The 17,269-nt window shown below is 40.5% G+C and overlaps 1 protein-coding gene, 1 long non-coding RNA gene and 1 pseudogene across 6 annotated transcripts in view; 1 reads left to right on the top strand and 2 right to left on the bottom strand.

Moving 5' to 3' along the window:
- LOC138032804 (uncharacterized) overlaps positions 1-589 on the bottom strand; it is a 9,773-nt gene extending 9,184 nt beyond the window's left edge. For all 5 annotated transcript variants that reach the window (XR_011128464.1, XR_011128462.1, XR_011128461.1 and 2 more), the window contains exon 1: positions 483-589. This is a non-coding gene — a long non-coding RNA (uncharacterized lncRNA). The remainder of the gene's footprint in view (positions 1-482) is intronic.
- Positions 590-983: 394 nt separating this feature from the next.
- LOC138032784 (uncharacterized) lies at positions 984-14,413 on the top strand. The gene is made up of 7 exons (XM_068880511.1): positions 984-1,761; positions 3,226-3,336; positions 6,855-6,965; positions 8,408-8,521; positions 9,475-9,585; positions 10,856-10,966; positions 13,379-14,413. Exons 1-7 carry the CDS (start codon positions 984-986, stop codon positions 13,486-13,488), a joined length of 1,446 nt encoding a protein of 481 aa, XP_068736612.1. The 3' UTR covers positions 13,489-14,413.
- LOC138031985 (neurotrypsin-like) lies at positions 13,988-15,934 on the bottom strand (annotated as a pseudogene).
- Between the last annotated feature and the right edge of the window lie 1,335 nt (positions 15,935-17,269).

Here is a 17,269-nt window from a genome sequence, read left to right as displayed (position 1 = left end):
TTAGGTATATACGTTAAAGTGACGGCGTCGAACGCACTCTCCATTTGGTGTGAAAATATGGACGGATATTTGTCCACGGACATCATCTGTTCCGAGAACAACATAGTTAACGTTATCCGAGAGCATATGAAAACTGTGACCTTCGAGGAAAAGAACTTGAACTTTAAGGAGAAATATCGGAGTATTTACTCCCGCTAAGTAGAGGCTATTGTGTTTATTATCCTTCAAATATTTTTCCCAAAACGCACAGTTTTGAAAATTGGGAAGTATCACTCGGATATTTCCCAGAAGGTATTATTTGACGGATTATAAGTAACAATATAAGTGAGAAACTTATGGAGGTCGCATAAAAATTATATTATTCTGATGTGGCAGCGATTTATTTATCTTTTCTGGCGCCAGTGATCTACATGCGTAAAATTTTACCTCCTGTCTTTCAATGAATTGAGATTATGAGAAAAAGCAATTTTCTTTGTACTTACCCAGATCTAACCGTTCTTACGCTCCTAGAATGATAGAACCTTATCAACAAGGAAGAGATTGTGAAGAGTTTTCCACAACCCTATAGTGTTACCTGGTTGTGGCAATCTCTACATGTCTTTTCATTCGTTTTCTGGCAGGTGGCACGTTTCATCTATGACAAAACACCCCAACAAAGTCAAATGTAACCTGTTCCAATTTCTTTACATAACCAATCTTCGCTTATTCGATTCACCTCTTAGAATATTTTACTACTTGAGGACTTCAGGCCTTCTCGGGCTGCCTGCATTGTTAAAAAAAAAGAAAATGGTGAATTAGACGATGTTTCTTGTTTGTAAACTTCTTCACATGTTTGTCCATGAATAACGTAAAGTTAAAAGAACAGCTCGCCTAGAATGGATTTAAATGATCAAGTGTGGTAACATTTAGATTTTTGGGAGAAATTGAAAAGTAATTTGGAACCCATCGATACACCGATTGCTGGATTTTTCAGACGTCAGAAAATGAAACTGGACAGATATTGTGCGATGATCTTCATTGTTTTGACAACAGGGTTTATTTGGGTCAGAGGAAGCAAACAATACAATTGCAGCGTGGGCAACAATTGTTTGGTACAAAAGGAGAACAAGATAATAAATGTTACCGAAGAGCTCGATCAAGATGAATTTTCTGGGGCAAATACTCCGTTGGAGCATGCAGAAGATTCAAAAGCCGTTGAGAACGGGTCTAAGAGGAACATTGCACTTACTGATGCATTAAAAGACTTCTTGAAGATGGTTGAGAAGGCACAAGTTGGGGTATCCCCTTATGTGAAGCCAGTCAATTTAGCTGTTTCCGGAGCACCACAGGCCATTTTTCCTACTAGTCCCAGTCCTATAGCCGATGTCACTAGTGCTGCCAGCTCTGGGGGAGTGGCCACCTCCCCCTCTGCAACTTCAACTCCTCCCCCAGTCTTTAATCAGTCTTCTACTGTACCAACACTTGCACCGATTACAATAACGTCAAATCAGTCGATGACTAATATGACTATTGTGTCACCATCCTCTCTTCAAACGGGAAGTGCAATTTTGACCCTTGGAAATCCCGTTGGAAAACCCGGAAAAAATTACACCATTGTCATATTGAATCCGAATTTTCCTCCTGTGTCTTCAGCAAGCCAAACGGTCGGAGTCGCGGGAGTTCCTAGGATAGCCCCTCAGGCAATGATTACCGGTGGTTTCCCGCCGATAGGGATTCCCCACCTACCGGGACCAAAGCCAAAGGGCCAACAAGAAGCAGCTGGTAAGTAACTCGGTGCTCTTTTCTTCTCATTGACATAGCCAGTGGAGGGGATAGTTGGGAGATCAGGGCTTAAGTTGATCTCCTTTCCTCGAGACATGGGACTTGTCAATCAGTGTGAAAATGTTTTCTTTCCGAACACCAGAGGTGTGGCTGAAAAATGGCTGATAATGGAGGCGTTAAAAGATCACGCAACCCCGATTTCCAGTGCCATATCGATCAGATGTTACACGTTTAAAGCGTTAAGATAAGGTGGCCATATCATATTCTTTCACCTAAGGTAATTGCTTTGACCAATCGACATGACACTAAGTTGACCAATCATGACGTAAAGTGAATCCGTGCAATAAATACATAACTTTAGCCTGCTTGGCAGGCGTAATCGAGGAAGGGAAGCGAGGGAAAAATGAGGGAGAACTGGGGAGAGGGTCTCTTTTCCGTCTTCCCAGTTCCCCTTATTTGCCCCTCGCTTCCTTTCCCCGATTACGCATGCCACACAGGCTGCGTAACTGAAAATGACGGGATATGTTGTTCCAGATTTTTAACCGACCAATTAGCTCATTGCTCTGCGCCTTCTTGTAACTTGAGAATTAGAAAACGTATTGTGAATTTCCCTGAGCGAGACAAGAGCAATCTCATTCTTCGAGTTAATCTGTCACATTCTTAAAGGGAACCTCCACTAAAACAAGAAGTTGACTTTAAAATATTGAACATAATGTTTACAGTCCAAATTGTCCAATCTTTTTTCCAACGGAAACGTTTATATCCGAAGTAGACAAACTTCAAAGACGCTTGTTTTGGTTTTCAAATTTCTCGGGCGCTGCCATTTTGAATAAGAGACCTCTTCACAGTTGTGTGCTTAGTTACCTGGCCATTAAATGAGAGTGAGGCTAATGTTGACCCTGTTATGATACAGACCTCCTTCCTTTTCTTATGTTCACGATTCTGTTGTCATGCTAATTAGTAAGAATTTACATAAGAAAGGCAGTGAGGTTTCTATCAAAACAAGGTCACCTCCAGCCTCACTTTCATTCATAGGTCAGATAACTAATCACACAACTGTAAAATGGATTAAAGTGAAGTGTAATGGTTGCCTTTATTGTATTCGCAAAAACGCTTACATTCTTTCGGTGATAAGCATAATGCTCAGTATTTTAAAGTTAAATTCTTGTTTTCGTAGAGGTTTCCTTTAATTTCTTATTTGCTTCTTATTCCTTGTACATTCACATTGATTTTGCGGAAGTTTTATGATTTCACAATTTGTAAAAAACTAAGAATTTTTATTCCTATATGGTTTTCGTTAAGGCTTTAATATGATGATTGATGATGATAATTAATGTTCTTTTGCGCAGTAAGGTAAAATCAAAGCAATCAAATTACTTTTGACAATCAATGGAGAACCGATTTACTAAAACACATTACCGATTTTCTTCATTAATTTCCATTCAACTTGATTGTGTATTTCAGCCCCATGCATTAATAAATCTCCACACTGCATAAACTGGGCAAACAAGAGAGAGTGCATCAAGAACCCCGCTTATATGATGGCAAACTGTCGGCGGAGCTGTACAAGCTGTGGTAAGGTTTCAATTCGGAAGGACGGGGGTGGGGTAAGAGAGTGGGTGGGGGAGGGGAGGGATGGAAAGTTGCAGACACCTAGCTAATATGATGCGAGATTAGGAGTCGTTTAAAGTCATGAGCTCTTGGCTTACTTAAAGAAAATTTCTTTAAGTAAGCCAAGAGCTCATGACTTTAAATTTGTTAGCCGGCCTGTTCCTAACGTTCATGTATATGGTGGAAGGCGGCCGTAATCCTTGCGAAAATGAAAGATAGTTTTGGTGCACTCTTCACGGTCATTTAGTTACTTGAAAAAAACTCTTGGGAAAAATTCCAGCGTGAACATCATTGGACATTCACTCACAAACTCCGGCAAAGTTCGATGCCCTATCCCCCCTCCTCCATACAGGTGTTGATAAGGTGGTGAAAAATACTGTGCAAGCCTTTAATTTAGCCATTTCTAAGCCAACATGGGCCTTATTTGCGCAGCGGCCATATTGGCCATAGACAATAGATTTCGTACCACTAGGCTCGAGCTGAAATGTTTGGTAACGAGTTCCGGTGGGACAAAACAAAAGTTTTCAAACCCTCTAAACTCAATATTTATGGCAGCCGTGTGATTAAGGCCCATTGGATTAGGAGGAGAGGGAAAGTATGGGAAAGTCAATCTTTTGCCACTCTGGCAAAATCAGAAATGACCATTCAGTTATAGTGGTGTGTCACATTGTTCAGCTCAAGTGGTCGACATGGAAAGAATGGGAGTCAGGGTGGCTTAGTGGTTATCTATCGGGCCTCCCACCACTGCAAGCCGGGGTTCAATTCTGGCCTCGGCTAGCATGTGGGCTGAGTTTCAGTCGATCTCAACCTGACTCGAGGGTTTTTCTCCGGGTACTCCGGTTTTCCTCCCTCATCAAAATCAAAATCGACTCACAGCTAATTAACATCTAGCTGTGGTGCTGTGCTCCGACATCAAACATGGACTGTATAGCGGCAGCCAGAGGCGCCTTTGTATGCTTTCAGTCCGATGTCGTGAGCCGCGCCCTTCGCAATTCAGTCCTCGACTGCAAGTAAGGGTGATTAGCACTAGCAATATTTATTTATTTATATTTATTTAAGAATCTTTAATTCAAGATTTAGAAATCTCGAGCTCAGGGAGGGGGGACTGGAAACTATACATTTCAAAGGCCTTTTTCTCAAAACCTAACAGTACGACCAGGGTTAAAATTTTGGGAATTACTAAAAACTATGACGACGAAACCGTCAACATATTTTAAAAAGGATGTATCCGACAGTTTTTCAGTTATTATCATAATAAACGAAAATCGACGTTTTTAACATTTGCCAAAAACCTGTCTGACAGATATTTAACAATTATTCGCCGAAGGCGAAGTGATTATCGGTGAATATTCACGCAGACGAAGTGGAGGTGAATATTCGCCGATAACCACTGAGCCTGAGGCGAAAAATTGTTTTAGTATAAATGCAAAGGTGATTATTTCAAAAAAGAAAGAAAAAAAAAAGCTAAATCATCTTCACTTACAGCGGCAAAACGAGTACTGGCAGCCATTTTGTCCGTCGAGGTGATTATCGGCTGATAATCCGAGATAGCGAGCCAATGACAGCGCGCGATTTTGTATAATCACCTGTGTATTTATACTAAAACTATTTATTTCTATACATGTATATTTTTTCCTAGCTAAGGAAATTCTGAAATTTTAAGGTGGGGTCGTACGGCTGGATTTTGAGAAAAAGGCCTTTGAAATGTCTAGTTACCAGTTACCAGTCCCGATAACTGCAGTAAGCACCTTAAACTACTGACCGAAGAGACCACATGCGTAACTACCAGCAGTGATCTAATTGAACGTGAGAAGGTGAACACAGTGTACAGAGGTAATTGAAATCAGTTGTTTTTTGGGGTGAAAATAACAATGGCAGATGAACAATGCTCCCAGAAAAACAAACAACAAAAAAACAAGATAATACACTGTATAAAAAGTTTAGATATTATTGAAAACTGTATCATTGTATAGATTGTTTTCACGTGACGTCACTGCGGCCATGTTGTTGTACCGAAGCAATGGAGCGGTGGCCATGTTGGTGTCCCCAACTAATCCTCCGGGAATGTAGCTCTATTGTCATGCAAACGTTTTTTTTTTTGTTTCGGCAGAAAAACAAGTTTACTGATCACTTGAATGAAAACACTCCATAATAAAGTTCAGAAGTTTTCAGTGCCTTAGCCATCATGGTATAGGAGCTAAGATACCATGCAAGCGTACGCGTCAGCTCAAAATTAAACGGAGCTAAGTAATCTATTCTTGGTTTGAATCCACGTGATGAGTTGGCTATGTTGGTGTACAAATGAATAGAAAATGACCCCACAAGTTTTGCATAATAATAGAGACAAATTCCCAAAAGACATTTTGCTGCATTGTTCTGTACACCAACATGGCCGCCGTGATATCAAATGCAAACCATCAGTATTTTGGAGGCACTTTTAGTAAAACAGCCATTCCACTCGCGTTTGTTGGATATGAGATGATTATAGCCAACTCGGCGCTGCAAATTTCCTTTCGTAAACGGTCTTTGCCATTTCTCAGAACGGTCGTTGCCATTTGACAGGGGCACCCAACGAGAATATAGTTCAAAACCACTTAAACATAGCATTGTTAAACGTATTTTAGTATTTAAACGGTAGATATAGGCATATTTTTATCCCCTAAAATTTTTTTATCTGTTCGGATGCCCTAGCTGAAAGTCTAGTGATCCGAAAATTATGGTAACCAAAACTTACCTTTCCTAAAATTTCAGCCAGAAAAAAGACTCCCGAAAATTCTAGGTGACCTTTTTAGGATAAAAATCCGGTAAAAGTGGGCAATTATACCATGTTTTAAATGTTCGAAAATCCTAGGACAGGCAGGCAAGGCAAGGAATTTTACAACAAATGTTCCGAAAATTCTAGATCTCAAATCGTCTTCCGAACAGATATTTTCCGAAAATTGACGTTGGGTGCCCCTGATTTGTAACGGTCGATGCCATTTATAACGGTCGACTACACACTTCACTTCAAAGAAAATTAAAAGAAACAAACTAAGAAAAAATATTAACAAAAATTAAGACAAAAAAGGGAAAAAAGAACATTTATAAAAGAAAAACTGGAGGAAAAAAAGACTCCGAAATTTTCAAAACTCGAACTCGGGTTCTTAGCCCTCACCCTAAACAGAACCCTAACGGTTACCCGAACCCTAACTCATATGACCAGCGAGACACAACTCCCAGCAACCGCAACCTTTTGAGTTCTTAGACCTAATGAGTGTAATTCAGAGCTAAAAAATGGCATCGACCGCTTCAAATGGCAACGACCGTTCTGAGAAATGGCAACGGCCGCTTCAAATGGCAACGACCGTTTACGAAAGGGAAATAGGCCTCGTCGCTACGAGTCTTGTTGGCTATCTATCATATCATATCATATCATATCCAACACGCCCCTTTGAATAATTGTTAAATTAGGGTATATTCACTGCTTATTGATTCCGTTTTAGCGAGGTGTGAAAACGAACATAACCTTTGTACCAGATGGGCTAAGGATGGAGAATGCGGCAAGAATTGGAAATTCATGGAACAAAAGTGCTGGAGAAGCTGCTCTAATTGTGGTTGGTTATTTCCAGCACACTTTTTTTTCCGAGAAGAGTAATATGCGGAATGTTCAGTTTATTTTGGCCCGTTTCAAACGTCGACCTTACATGTGCCGAATCTAACGCAAATGAGCGAAAATAATAGATTTTTCTCATTTGCATTAGATTCGGCACTTGTAAAGTTCGACGTTTGAAACGGGACTTAGTCATTCGGGAATTTATCCTGTTTTCCGAATAAATGGAATAGTGAGCATTGGTTTATTCTTCTCCCGATAGAAGAATAAAGGTAGTAAACAATTGCACACACAGAATAGTGCAAATTTTTTTTTTTTTTTTTTTTGAGAATCGCCTTTATTTCAGAGAATGGTGATGTTGTTTCAGGACGACATAAATTTATGGTTAAGCGTGGAAATGGAAAGCCATAACTTTCTTATGTAATCTTTATTCTTTTAGTCTTGAATTTTTGTCTTGTGGTGTGGTTTTGTCATTGTGTGGTGAGGTCTTCTTTTGACGTGCTGTGTTTACATTTTATGTGGTGAGGTTCTCTTATGACGTCGCGTTTCTCCTTTTATGTGATTATAAATATAGCACGTCAAAAGAAGACCTCAACACATCATGACGGAAACACAACACGTGACCAGCAAGCCTCGTCACATAATGACAAGACCTCACTTCATAATAACAAAACCACACCACATAATAATGTTGCCACAGTACACTATGACAAAACTCCAAAACATCTAGACAAAATTTCAGGACCAAAAGAACAACGATTAAATAAGAATGTTATGGCTTTCCATAATTTGCTATCTATTTCCAACAATAAGTTAAGGGTAAAGGTTAGCGTTACTTTTAGCTTACGGTAAATGCAGCTGTTTATCCTTACTTGAGAAGCAGAATTTGAGGACACTTTGTGACGTTAAGTATCTGTATTGCGTGACACAACTGACGGGGAAAAGAGCAAGGGGACACTTCGTGACGCTTATTGAAATCTGCGTGCATATAATTACTTTCATTTGTGGACTTCCCAGATTCGTCTTATTGCTGAAGTGAGAGTACACATAAAATAAAGAATGGGTTATTAGATCGGTTGTACTGTTACGTTATTGCCGGCATTTGGGCATGCGAAGTTATGGGACGTTCTGGACCAATAGCTGACTGTGTGCCTCGCAGTTGTGTTCATTAAGTAATATAGTTGAAGTTTCAAGACAAAGATATAAGTGCATGGCACCAAGAAATTAAACTTTAAATATCTTTGACTGGTTAAACAATCATGATTCATCGATAAGCACAACCGATCGAGAAGGATATTGGCTTGCATATCACGCAAAGAAAAATATTCGAACCTTCAAGCCACTTTGTTATTTACTGCTCAAAGACTTGCGAGAATTCTCATTTTCTACGTTTTAGACGTGGACAACTGAACATTCTGTTCTTACTATGTATTCTGTTTTTCCCAGCTCCTTGTGTCGACATTATGCTCACAAGATGCCCAACTTGGGCCAAAAACGGGGAGTGTCGAAAAAATGGAAAATTTATGGAAAATAAATGCTGGAGAAGCTGTTCAAGTTGTGGTTAAGTTTTGTTTCTCTTCGTTGTTGGCTGATTTAAATTTACGTTTGCATGCCAGAAATCTCGATATTGCTCGTAATTGGAGCGCTTTCAAATCTTGCACTAGTTGTTTTATACAGTATAAATAGTCATGCAAATAAACCTGTCAGCTTGTGTTAACCGTGCAGTGACTGCTTACGATAAATGCACGACACACCTTCGATATCCCCTGCATATATTTTCCAGTTAGGGGTGAGTCGATCTCGTCAGCCTCTCACCTTTTTTTCAGGGACAATGGACTGATAAGCGAAAGACCCTGGGTTCGAGGTTTAGTCTCACGCCCCCCGAGACGACCACAGTTTTTTTGGCCTTCGTCTCGCTCATTTCTTTTCATGTTTTAAGGGTCGAGATAAGGATCCATTGGGTTTTCTGTTTAGTTTTTCTTTTAAATGAGTCATCTAAGCGGAAGTTCTCATTAGAATTGAGACGGCGGGCCATGCCCTGCATCATGGCGCGAGCTTTACTTAGCAGTTGTCTTGTCGATGTCGAAGTTTTAACTGGAAATCAGGTCGCTTCTTGCAACTTAAAATAACTCCGGTGTCGCAAGTTACCCAACCCGAAGGCCTTAAATTTCTACAGTATAATTTAATTTAATTTAAAGCTTTCAGCTTTTCTTTTTATTACATCTTGAAGTCTAGGTACTTTTCACTGACATTTATTGCGTTCGACATTAGGAGTTGTCCTGTACATAGGGTTAGCTTTGTCAAATTTTCGTTTTTTTCGTTCGTCTGCTTTTTCAGTTAAAGTCATACGTGCATTGATGCGTTATATGTGCAAATGACGGTTGCACACCTTATCATTGTTTCGTTCACTACCCTTCTCCTTTGCTTGCAAAGCGACTGTCGAACTCACTTCAATAATCCGAGATTACTATTAGTTAGAAGGTGTCACTAACTTTGGTTTTGTGTCTCCCCAGCAAAATGCGAAAACAAGAATGACCACTGCATAGAGTGGGCCGCAAAAGGGCTTTGTCAATCTTCTTACCCGTATATGTCACAAAACTGCTGGAAAAGTTGCTCGTTTTGTGGTAAGTTTATGAAGAGGAGTATCATCGAATCAGTGCAGTTAAAAATGCACACTCAAGACTGTTGTCTTGACAACTGATGCAAATGAGCTGTGAGAACGATATTCCCATTATTATTATGAAGCAGATGTCAAGTAGTGAGAAAGCATCTTTTGGACAACTTCAGTCATAGCAGTATAGCAGGGCAATTTTCACCTGAACCTAGTTTAATGGCTAAGGTCCCACGAGCATCCTATGGCTCAGTCGGTAGAGCATCCGAAGTTGTAATCGGAAGGTCGTAAAAGAGCGCGATCGGACTTTTTCCGAGCATCCCCGAGCCACATCAAAGAAACATATCTTCTATAAGAAGAACAAACAAATAAACAATAAGCAAGAAGGGCGCTCTAAATCTGCAGTCTGCATTATAATCTGATCAATCATGAAATACCTCTCCAACTTCCCTCGTGTAGTTTGATCGGGAAATCGTTGCTGCCGCAATTACATGTATTTTGCCGACGCAATTAACATATTATGTATACGTTGGTTGCCTTCAAACGTTCAGAGAACTGGTTAATTAAACTTAATTCACCTTCAATTTTGAGCTTTTTGCTTTCGAAAGGCCGGTGCGGATAAATTATGGGTTGGCTAAAGCACTATAGCACCCATGCATTCGTTGTCTTCGATTATCATCTGTTATACAGGGCCCACATTTTTCAGATATTGCTTTCGACATTAACGGCTGGTTCCTTGTGTTATCAACAAGAGGAAGATTCCTCCATAAAATTGGAGGGATGCCATTTGTAGTCCAAGTAGCAGTAACAATCAAATAGGAGGGCGCGAGATATTACTCGTCGGCATTTTTCGTTTACACATTTTCTTTATTTTATTGTATTTTTATTTTAATCGTTTTTCTATAGTTTTTTAAATTTTAATTCATTTAATTTTTATTCGATTAGATTCAATTCTTTTATCCTTTTTGCTGAATTTCTTTGAATTCTAATGCACGCACAAACGGTATCATAGTTAATTACGTATCCCAGAAACACCATGATTGCATACCTGACAGCTCCATGCCCCTACGAGACCCGAATATTTTGTGCTTAAAACATAGAAACAACTCCCCCTCTAAAGCTTTGATGCCTGAATTCAGCGCGAAAGACGATATGGGTAATTTTTCTAGTTAAAACTGGGAAGAGGTGAAAAGGTGGGTGAGGTGTGCATTGATTAGGATCAAACTTGGCCTTGAAGTCTAGTACTTAACTCTATAAGAACATTTCATTGCTTTTATTTGAAGCGCCTTGCATCGACAAACGCCCTAATAAATGCCCTGGCTGGGCCGCAAATGGACAGTGCAAGAAGAATAGGGAATACATGGAAGAATATTGTTGGAGGAGTTGCTCACAATGTAAGGATGTTGTTTTGGTTTTATTTAGCTGTATGTTTAAGAGCACGCTTTCCCGGTGTTACGGAGGAAAAAACGGATGGCCAGGCCCGGGTTTCTTGACAAGAATGCGCGTAAAGAGAGGGCAGAGGAGGTAAAGTCTGTTACGAGCCTAGGAAGGCCCATGAGGCCGGCGGTTATGCTCCGGTTTCCGTAGCATGAAGCGACTAGTCCATCGCAGGGTTACCCCCCGCATTTTCGCCAGTACCCATTTGTACACCTGGGTCGAGAGAGGCACCGTGAGAGTGAAGTGTCTTGCCCAAGAACTCAACACAATGTCCCCGGCCAGGACCCGAACCCGGACCACTCGATCCGGAGTCGAGCACTCTAACCATGAGGCCACTGCGCAAATGAGGGAGATTAATTAAAGGAGCTTTTACAGGAACCTTGGCTCAGTCCTTTTTCTAGCTTCTGACTGAGCGTCATAGGATCTCCAAACTCGGCACCAACTAGGCTTAGCCACAAATTGCTCTAAAATCCTTCAAACGTTGCCTAAACATTCTTTAAAAGTTGCCCCGAAGTTGCTCATACTTCAAAACAATTGCTTCAAAGTCGCCCCTTTCTTAAAAGAAGAAATATTTTAAATACACTTACGTTTTCTCCTTCGAATGAAGTACATTGTATAACATTAAAAAGTTATATGAAGCATGCCAAATTTCCAAAATTCGCCCTTTTAAAATCATGCAATTTAAGGAGCATAGGCCTGCAATGGTACATTCTTTCCCATTGTGCAACTAAAACAAGAAAACACATTCTCTAGGGGGGCTGGATAAATCTCATGAACCATAAAAGTGTTGGCTCACTTTTATTCGTTCCCTTCATTTTTGCCTCTCTGATAAGGTTTTCAGTTTCTAGTAGATCTTGGAATTAGATAAATTTCTTCCTTTGATGAGTTCACAATTCGTGGCCACAATTATGGAAAATGTGATCTTCGATGCGATACCGCTGGCCTATAGCTACAGGACCCCAATTGCACCGACGTGATAAAATGGGTCAGTGGACTATCAGAGCATTCTGCTTCGCTCGCTCTACTAAAACGTTAACTAGCCAGGCGTTCGAACAACTTTCTAGCTATTTTTTTGCGAAAAGTTGCTTAATTAAAAAACAAAGGTGACAAAAACATCAATATGCTCAATATGCTCAAAGTGGTAAAAGTTGCCAAAAATTGCTCGAAAAATGAAGAGTTGTCGAGCAACTTGTGGTTAAGCCTAACACAAACCATCTCTGTACGACCTAATCGAGAGCTTCACCTTTTGAATAAGGCACAAAACTCACACTTGCCCAAGGCAGCCAGTACCTAACGCATTCGCACAGCCTTATTATCCGGTAGTGGCAGCCATGGACAGCTGTTTTGGCTTTAATAGGCCTCACCAACATAGGAAAGATTTCAAAAAATGTATTTTTGGCCTTAACTGCACCCTTTTAAGCGTCAGCTCCACATTATACATGCAGTTTGTTGTTGGCTGGAAACTGGCGAAACAGTCCACAGTTCTATAACGGCATGTTAAGTAACTTTGTACTATGCTGTTTCCTATTCGTTTTTAGCTTAGGTTTCCGCAGCTTTTCTTTCTTTTTTTTCTTTTTTAATTTCGAGCACTGCAATTTATTGCAATTACTGACGACCACTTAAATTTCCTGGCGGAAACGAAAAATGACGTGGCAAGGGGAAAGCATGTCTTTAGCGATCAGTATAATGTGCAATAATAACCTCTTACTAACCGATCGCAAGGGTCGTACTGGGGAATATTGACCCAAGGTTGTGACAGAAACGACCGAGAGCCAATATTCCCCATTACGGTCGACGTCCCGAGCAATTGAGGTTACTAAGTTGCCGGTTTATTGTATGGCATCGTTTGTTTGAGCGATCGGACACTTCTTCTCTTGGTGAATGTTCGTAATCTTCGCCTTCCATCGGTGAACTTTGAACGGTAACCTTTTACAAGTGAACTAAATTTTACTTGCTATAATTGTACTGTTGTGATGACAAAATGAAATTTCCGCTTTTTAAAAGTTTCGTGTGTTTTGCTCAACTTGAATTTGCTAGGAGAGAGAAAAAATAAGGAAACAGAGCGTCTATGGCAATAGTCCGTACTGTAAAATCCTAACCGAAAACCAGCCAATCAGAGTGCTCTATTTAGCCCCAGAATTGCTTGCCATACAATAAATATGTATATTTGAAGAAAATCTCCATAACTGCGTTATATGTTCTCAAGGTAATCTTCGTAAATTTGGTCTCAATAAATTAGCGCATAACCATCTCTGTGACCAAAGACATTTGAACCCCAAATCTTTTGCTGTTAGCACGCAATCCATACAAATCGTCCCTTATCTGGATATAATGTTAATTTTATTATTCACGCAAATTATTTCCTCTAGGTTGCAAGAACAAAAACAAGCATTGTAAAAGTTGGGCTCAAAATGGAGAATGCACACAAAATCCAGATTTCATGAACGAAAACTGCGCTCTGAGTTGCAACAAATGTTAACTTTGTGGAGAACAACGTTTCTTGGCTCATCCCGTCTGATTCATAATATTACACAAGAGAGAGGTGTTTAACTGTATGACGAAAGAAAAAGGAAAACGAAACAAACAAGAAAGCAAGAAAAACAAAGGCTAGAGTTGACCTTGGTCTAACACGAATCCGGTCGCTTGTTTTCTGTAAATCAACCTAGTTAACAGCAGCAATGAGGTCTTTCGCATAACAAGATTAATTCCAGTCTCGCTTTCATTCAAATGGTGGGTAACTTAACCACACCCTTGCATACCGCTGTCGCGCCTGAATTTTTTTATTGACCAATCAGCATTCAGCGGGTGGGAAAAATTTTACTGTCCTGACGCCATAGCAATTGTGTGCTCTCTGATTGGTTAGATACAAAATATTGAAATTTCAGTTGATCGTCTTCGATATCGACATTCAGTCCTAGCCTATCGATCTCTTCATTTATATACATGAATTTTAGATTATATTACAACAGCTTTATACGGTGAATATTTGCGATAATATGGATTGGATTAGTAAAGCGGATTTAAAATTTTATTCAAGGTGGACTGAGATAGTTACGGAGTTATTCGGCAGAAGAAGACTTCGCCGACAGGACTCGGCTTCGGAGGAGTTTGTTGAAACCTTCCTCCAGTCCAAAGTACATTTGTACGAGAAACTTCAGATCTTTCCGTCTCTGGCTTTCCGTTAGCAGGGGCTTAAGTCCTTGTCTAGAAATAAATCGGTGGCCTCCTTGCAGCTTAGCGACGGTTTTGGTTGGGGACGGTGATCGGTGACAGTTCGGTAATAATTATACAAATTATTGCTAAAAGAGAATGAATGTTCACACGAAGGGCATTTAAATCTGGGAACTTTTCTCTCTGGAGATCACATCAATAACCCACAGATAACAAATTAAAAATTTGAAACATTTTTGGGTTTTGAACTTTAAGTTTGACGCCAAAACCAGGTTACCCGCGTCCGGCAACTCTCTGGCTTATTTTCGCAAGGCAAGACTTTGGCTGAGAAATTATACACTAAATAGTTTGTTCTTCGTAGAACTTAACCCAGAAATCTCTTGCCAAGTATTAGAACAGGTCAAAACAATTTTAATATTGCCTTTATATTTGTTTAACTTGGGGGGAAAAAAAGGAAAAATACTCATGATCGGTTCATTTTAAACTACGTCATTTAGGCACACATGAAACGTAACACTTACGTTAGGACACTAAAATTTTGACTGCCGCGTGCACTGCGGGCGCAACCCACCATATGCAAGGACGAACCTGGAAAGGACAAGTGCTCGGGCGCGAGAAGGTCATTTTAGTTTGGCCACGTTGCCTCTAAGCAATCAATGACAGCTAACAATATATCAATCCAGGCCTTTCTAACAATACCTTGTAAAAGGAAGACTAGGAATAAAAGGAACAAGGTGTAGCAGAACAACTCCATTCACTCAAAATGAGATGATCGTATTTTTAGATTTTGATTTCTGTCGTTCCGCTTTGGCCTTGCTTCCACCAAGGATCGTAATTTCCACGGCTTTCATTGCATTATTATTTTTTCTCGCTTCGTAATTCTCACAACGGAGACCAAAGGTGTCATCTCGCTACAAACATGATATCACAATAGAGGATGATAATTAGGACACTAACTCATTAATATTTTCAAATTATGCGGAAAGAACAGTACATATTTGCTAACTGCGATAGTTAGAGCGAGTTTGAAAACCGCTCTAATAACAAACTACTCTTGCATCTTCACCGTGACCGCAATTGTGAATTTCCCCTTCTCTATGGCTACAGGAAGATAGGGAAGCTTCTCCATGAGCGCAGCCCACATCATCTAACGAGATCGGACCTGATCCCTGACCATAGTGTGCACTTTGGTACTGACGAGTAGCTTCGGAGAGACCGAGCTGGCGATACGCAACGCGGGCATCATTGGTATTCCAGTGATCATCACACACTGTTCCCCATTGTCCGTCAGGATAAACCTCAACGCGGCCATAGTTAGCTCCACCATCAGCTAGACGAATCCAGCAACAATCTACACTGGCATTTCTGCTGTGAGGGCAGTCATGGACACCCCATCCTCGATTCCTGCAATCGTAGATGTGTGCCTCACTGCCTGAGTAAGCTACGTCATCCATCCACATAAGACCAGTACCTCGACCATAGTAGGAACCATGGTGCGCTGCAGAAGCACGAGGGAAGCCAAGCTGTCTGCATATTACACTCGCGTCGTTCATATCTCACGCGTCGTTGCAAATTGTGCCCCAATGACCATTGTAGAAAATCTCCACTCTGCCACTTGATTTGGAGCCACCTTTTATACGGATTGAGCCGCAGGGCTGATTGCTTTTGATAACGATAATAATAACAGTAATATAAGTTGAATGGCTATTAAAAGTACACTGACACTGAAATGTTGTTGCGTTGATCGGAATCATATGTAGTCAAACTCATAAATTCTTTAGTGAAGAAAGCCAAACAATCTCCAAGATTAATACAGTTGTAGAGCGAAAACGCCATCAAAAGTTACATACTAAAAGGAACATGTACTACAAAAGCTTAGCTACTATTGACTGGACATGGGAGATTTGAAATAACCAGCCATGACACGATAGGAATAGGCACACTGTGTTCAAGTTAGAAACACAACAAACTAAAAATAGGTACAATGCAATAGAAGCTGGTACAAGGAAAGAGGTCTTGGCTCTCAAGCCATTGGCTCGCTGGCTACACTTTTCAATACACTGCACCCGTACTTTAGTCGCCATCTTTACTCTTTACTGCACCCGTGCTTCGGTTTCCATCTGCTTTTACTCTTGTCGTGCTTTGTCCTCGTTGGGACTAGTGGACTTTCGGTTTTTATCATTAATACGGTGTAACTCTGCGTTGTGAAGAGTGCCTGTTGCTAAAATGTGTTTGTTTTCTATACCGAACGCTTTTTCAGTTGACGGATTAGCGTGAGTTAGAACGTCATGTAATCATGAGCGGTTTCACTGTTGTGTTTTAGCCGAACATCTCGAGCAAAACGTCATATGGCACATGCTTGTATTGTTTCAGTTGAACCAGATCGCATTACCCTAAACCTTAGATGATTCTCTTTCCCTCTGGGGTCCATGTCAGGGCTGTAACACAGTCATTGTCAGGTTGCTGTCTGAGGATGTGTCCAATGAATCGCCATCTCCTTCTTCTTACCTGTTCACTCACCTTCTCCACGTTAGCCCTTTCCAGTAGCTCTCTATTACTAATCTTGTCTTGCTATTTAATCTTCATTATCCTTCTCAGGCATCAGTACTGAAACACATCGATTTTCTTAGCATCACCTTAGTTCATTTTCCATGTTTCGTAACCATCCATGAGAACTGGTTTGACCAATGTTTCGTATAGCCTGAACTTCGTTTTCCTCGACACACTGCTGGAATTCCATACTCGATTTAGGTTCACAAACGCTCCTCTCGCTTTCCTTAGCCTAGTTTTGATGTACTCTTCACCGCTCCCTTGTTTACATACTGTGGCTCCTAGGTAGTTAAACTTCTCTACATCTTCCAACGCTAGGTCATTCACTGTGATGGCCTCATTATTCCTTGCATTTACTCTCATGACTTTGCACTTCCCGACGTTTACCCGAAGGCCTGTCCTTTCTGCATTCTCTACCAACCTGTTTGTTTTCAATTGCACGTGTCTTTGTGTTGAGGAAATTAAAGCTACGTCGTCATCAGCGAAGTCGAGGTGCTCAAGTTTTGATGTAAATTTTCACCTCAGTCCAGTTCCCTCCT

Source organism: Montipora capricornis, chromosome 14, assembly GCF_036669925.1.
Source record: "Montipora capricornis isolate CH-2021 chromosome 14, ASM3666992v2, whole genome shotgun sequence".
NCBI classification, from domain to species: Eukaryota; Metazoa; Cnidaria; class Anthozoa; order Scleractinia; family Acroporidae; genus Montipora; species Montipora capricornis.
The sequence above is the reverse complement of the archived record's forward strand: the minus strand, read 5'-3'. Positions and strand labels throughout refer to the sequence as shown.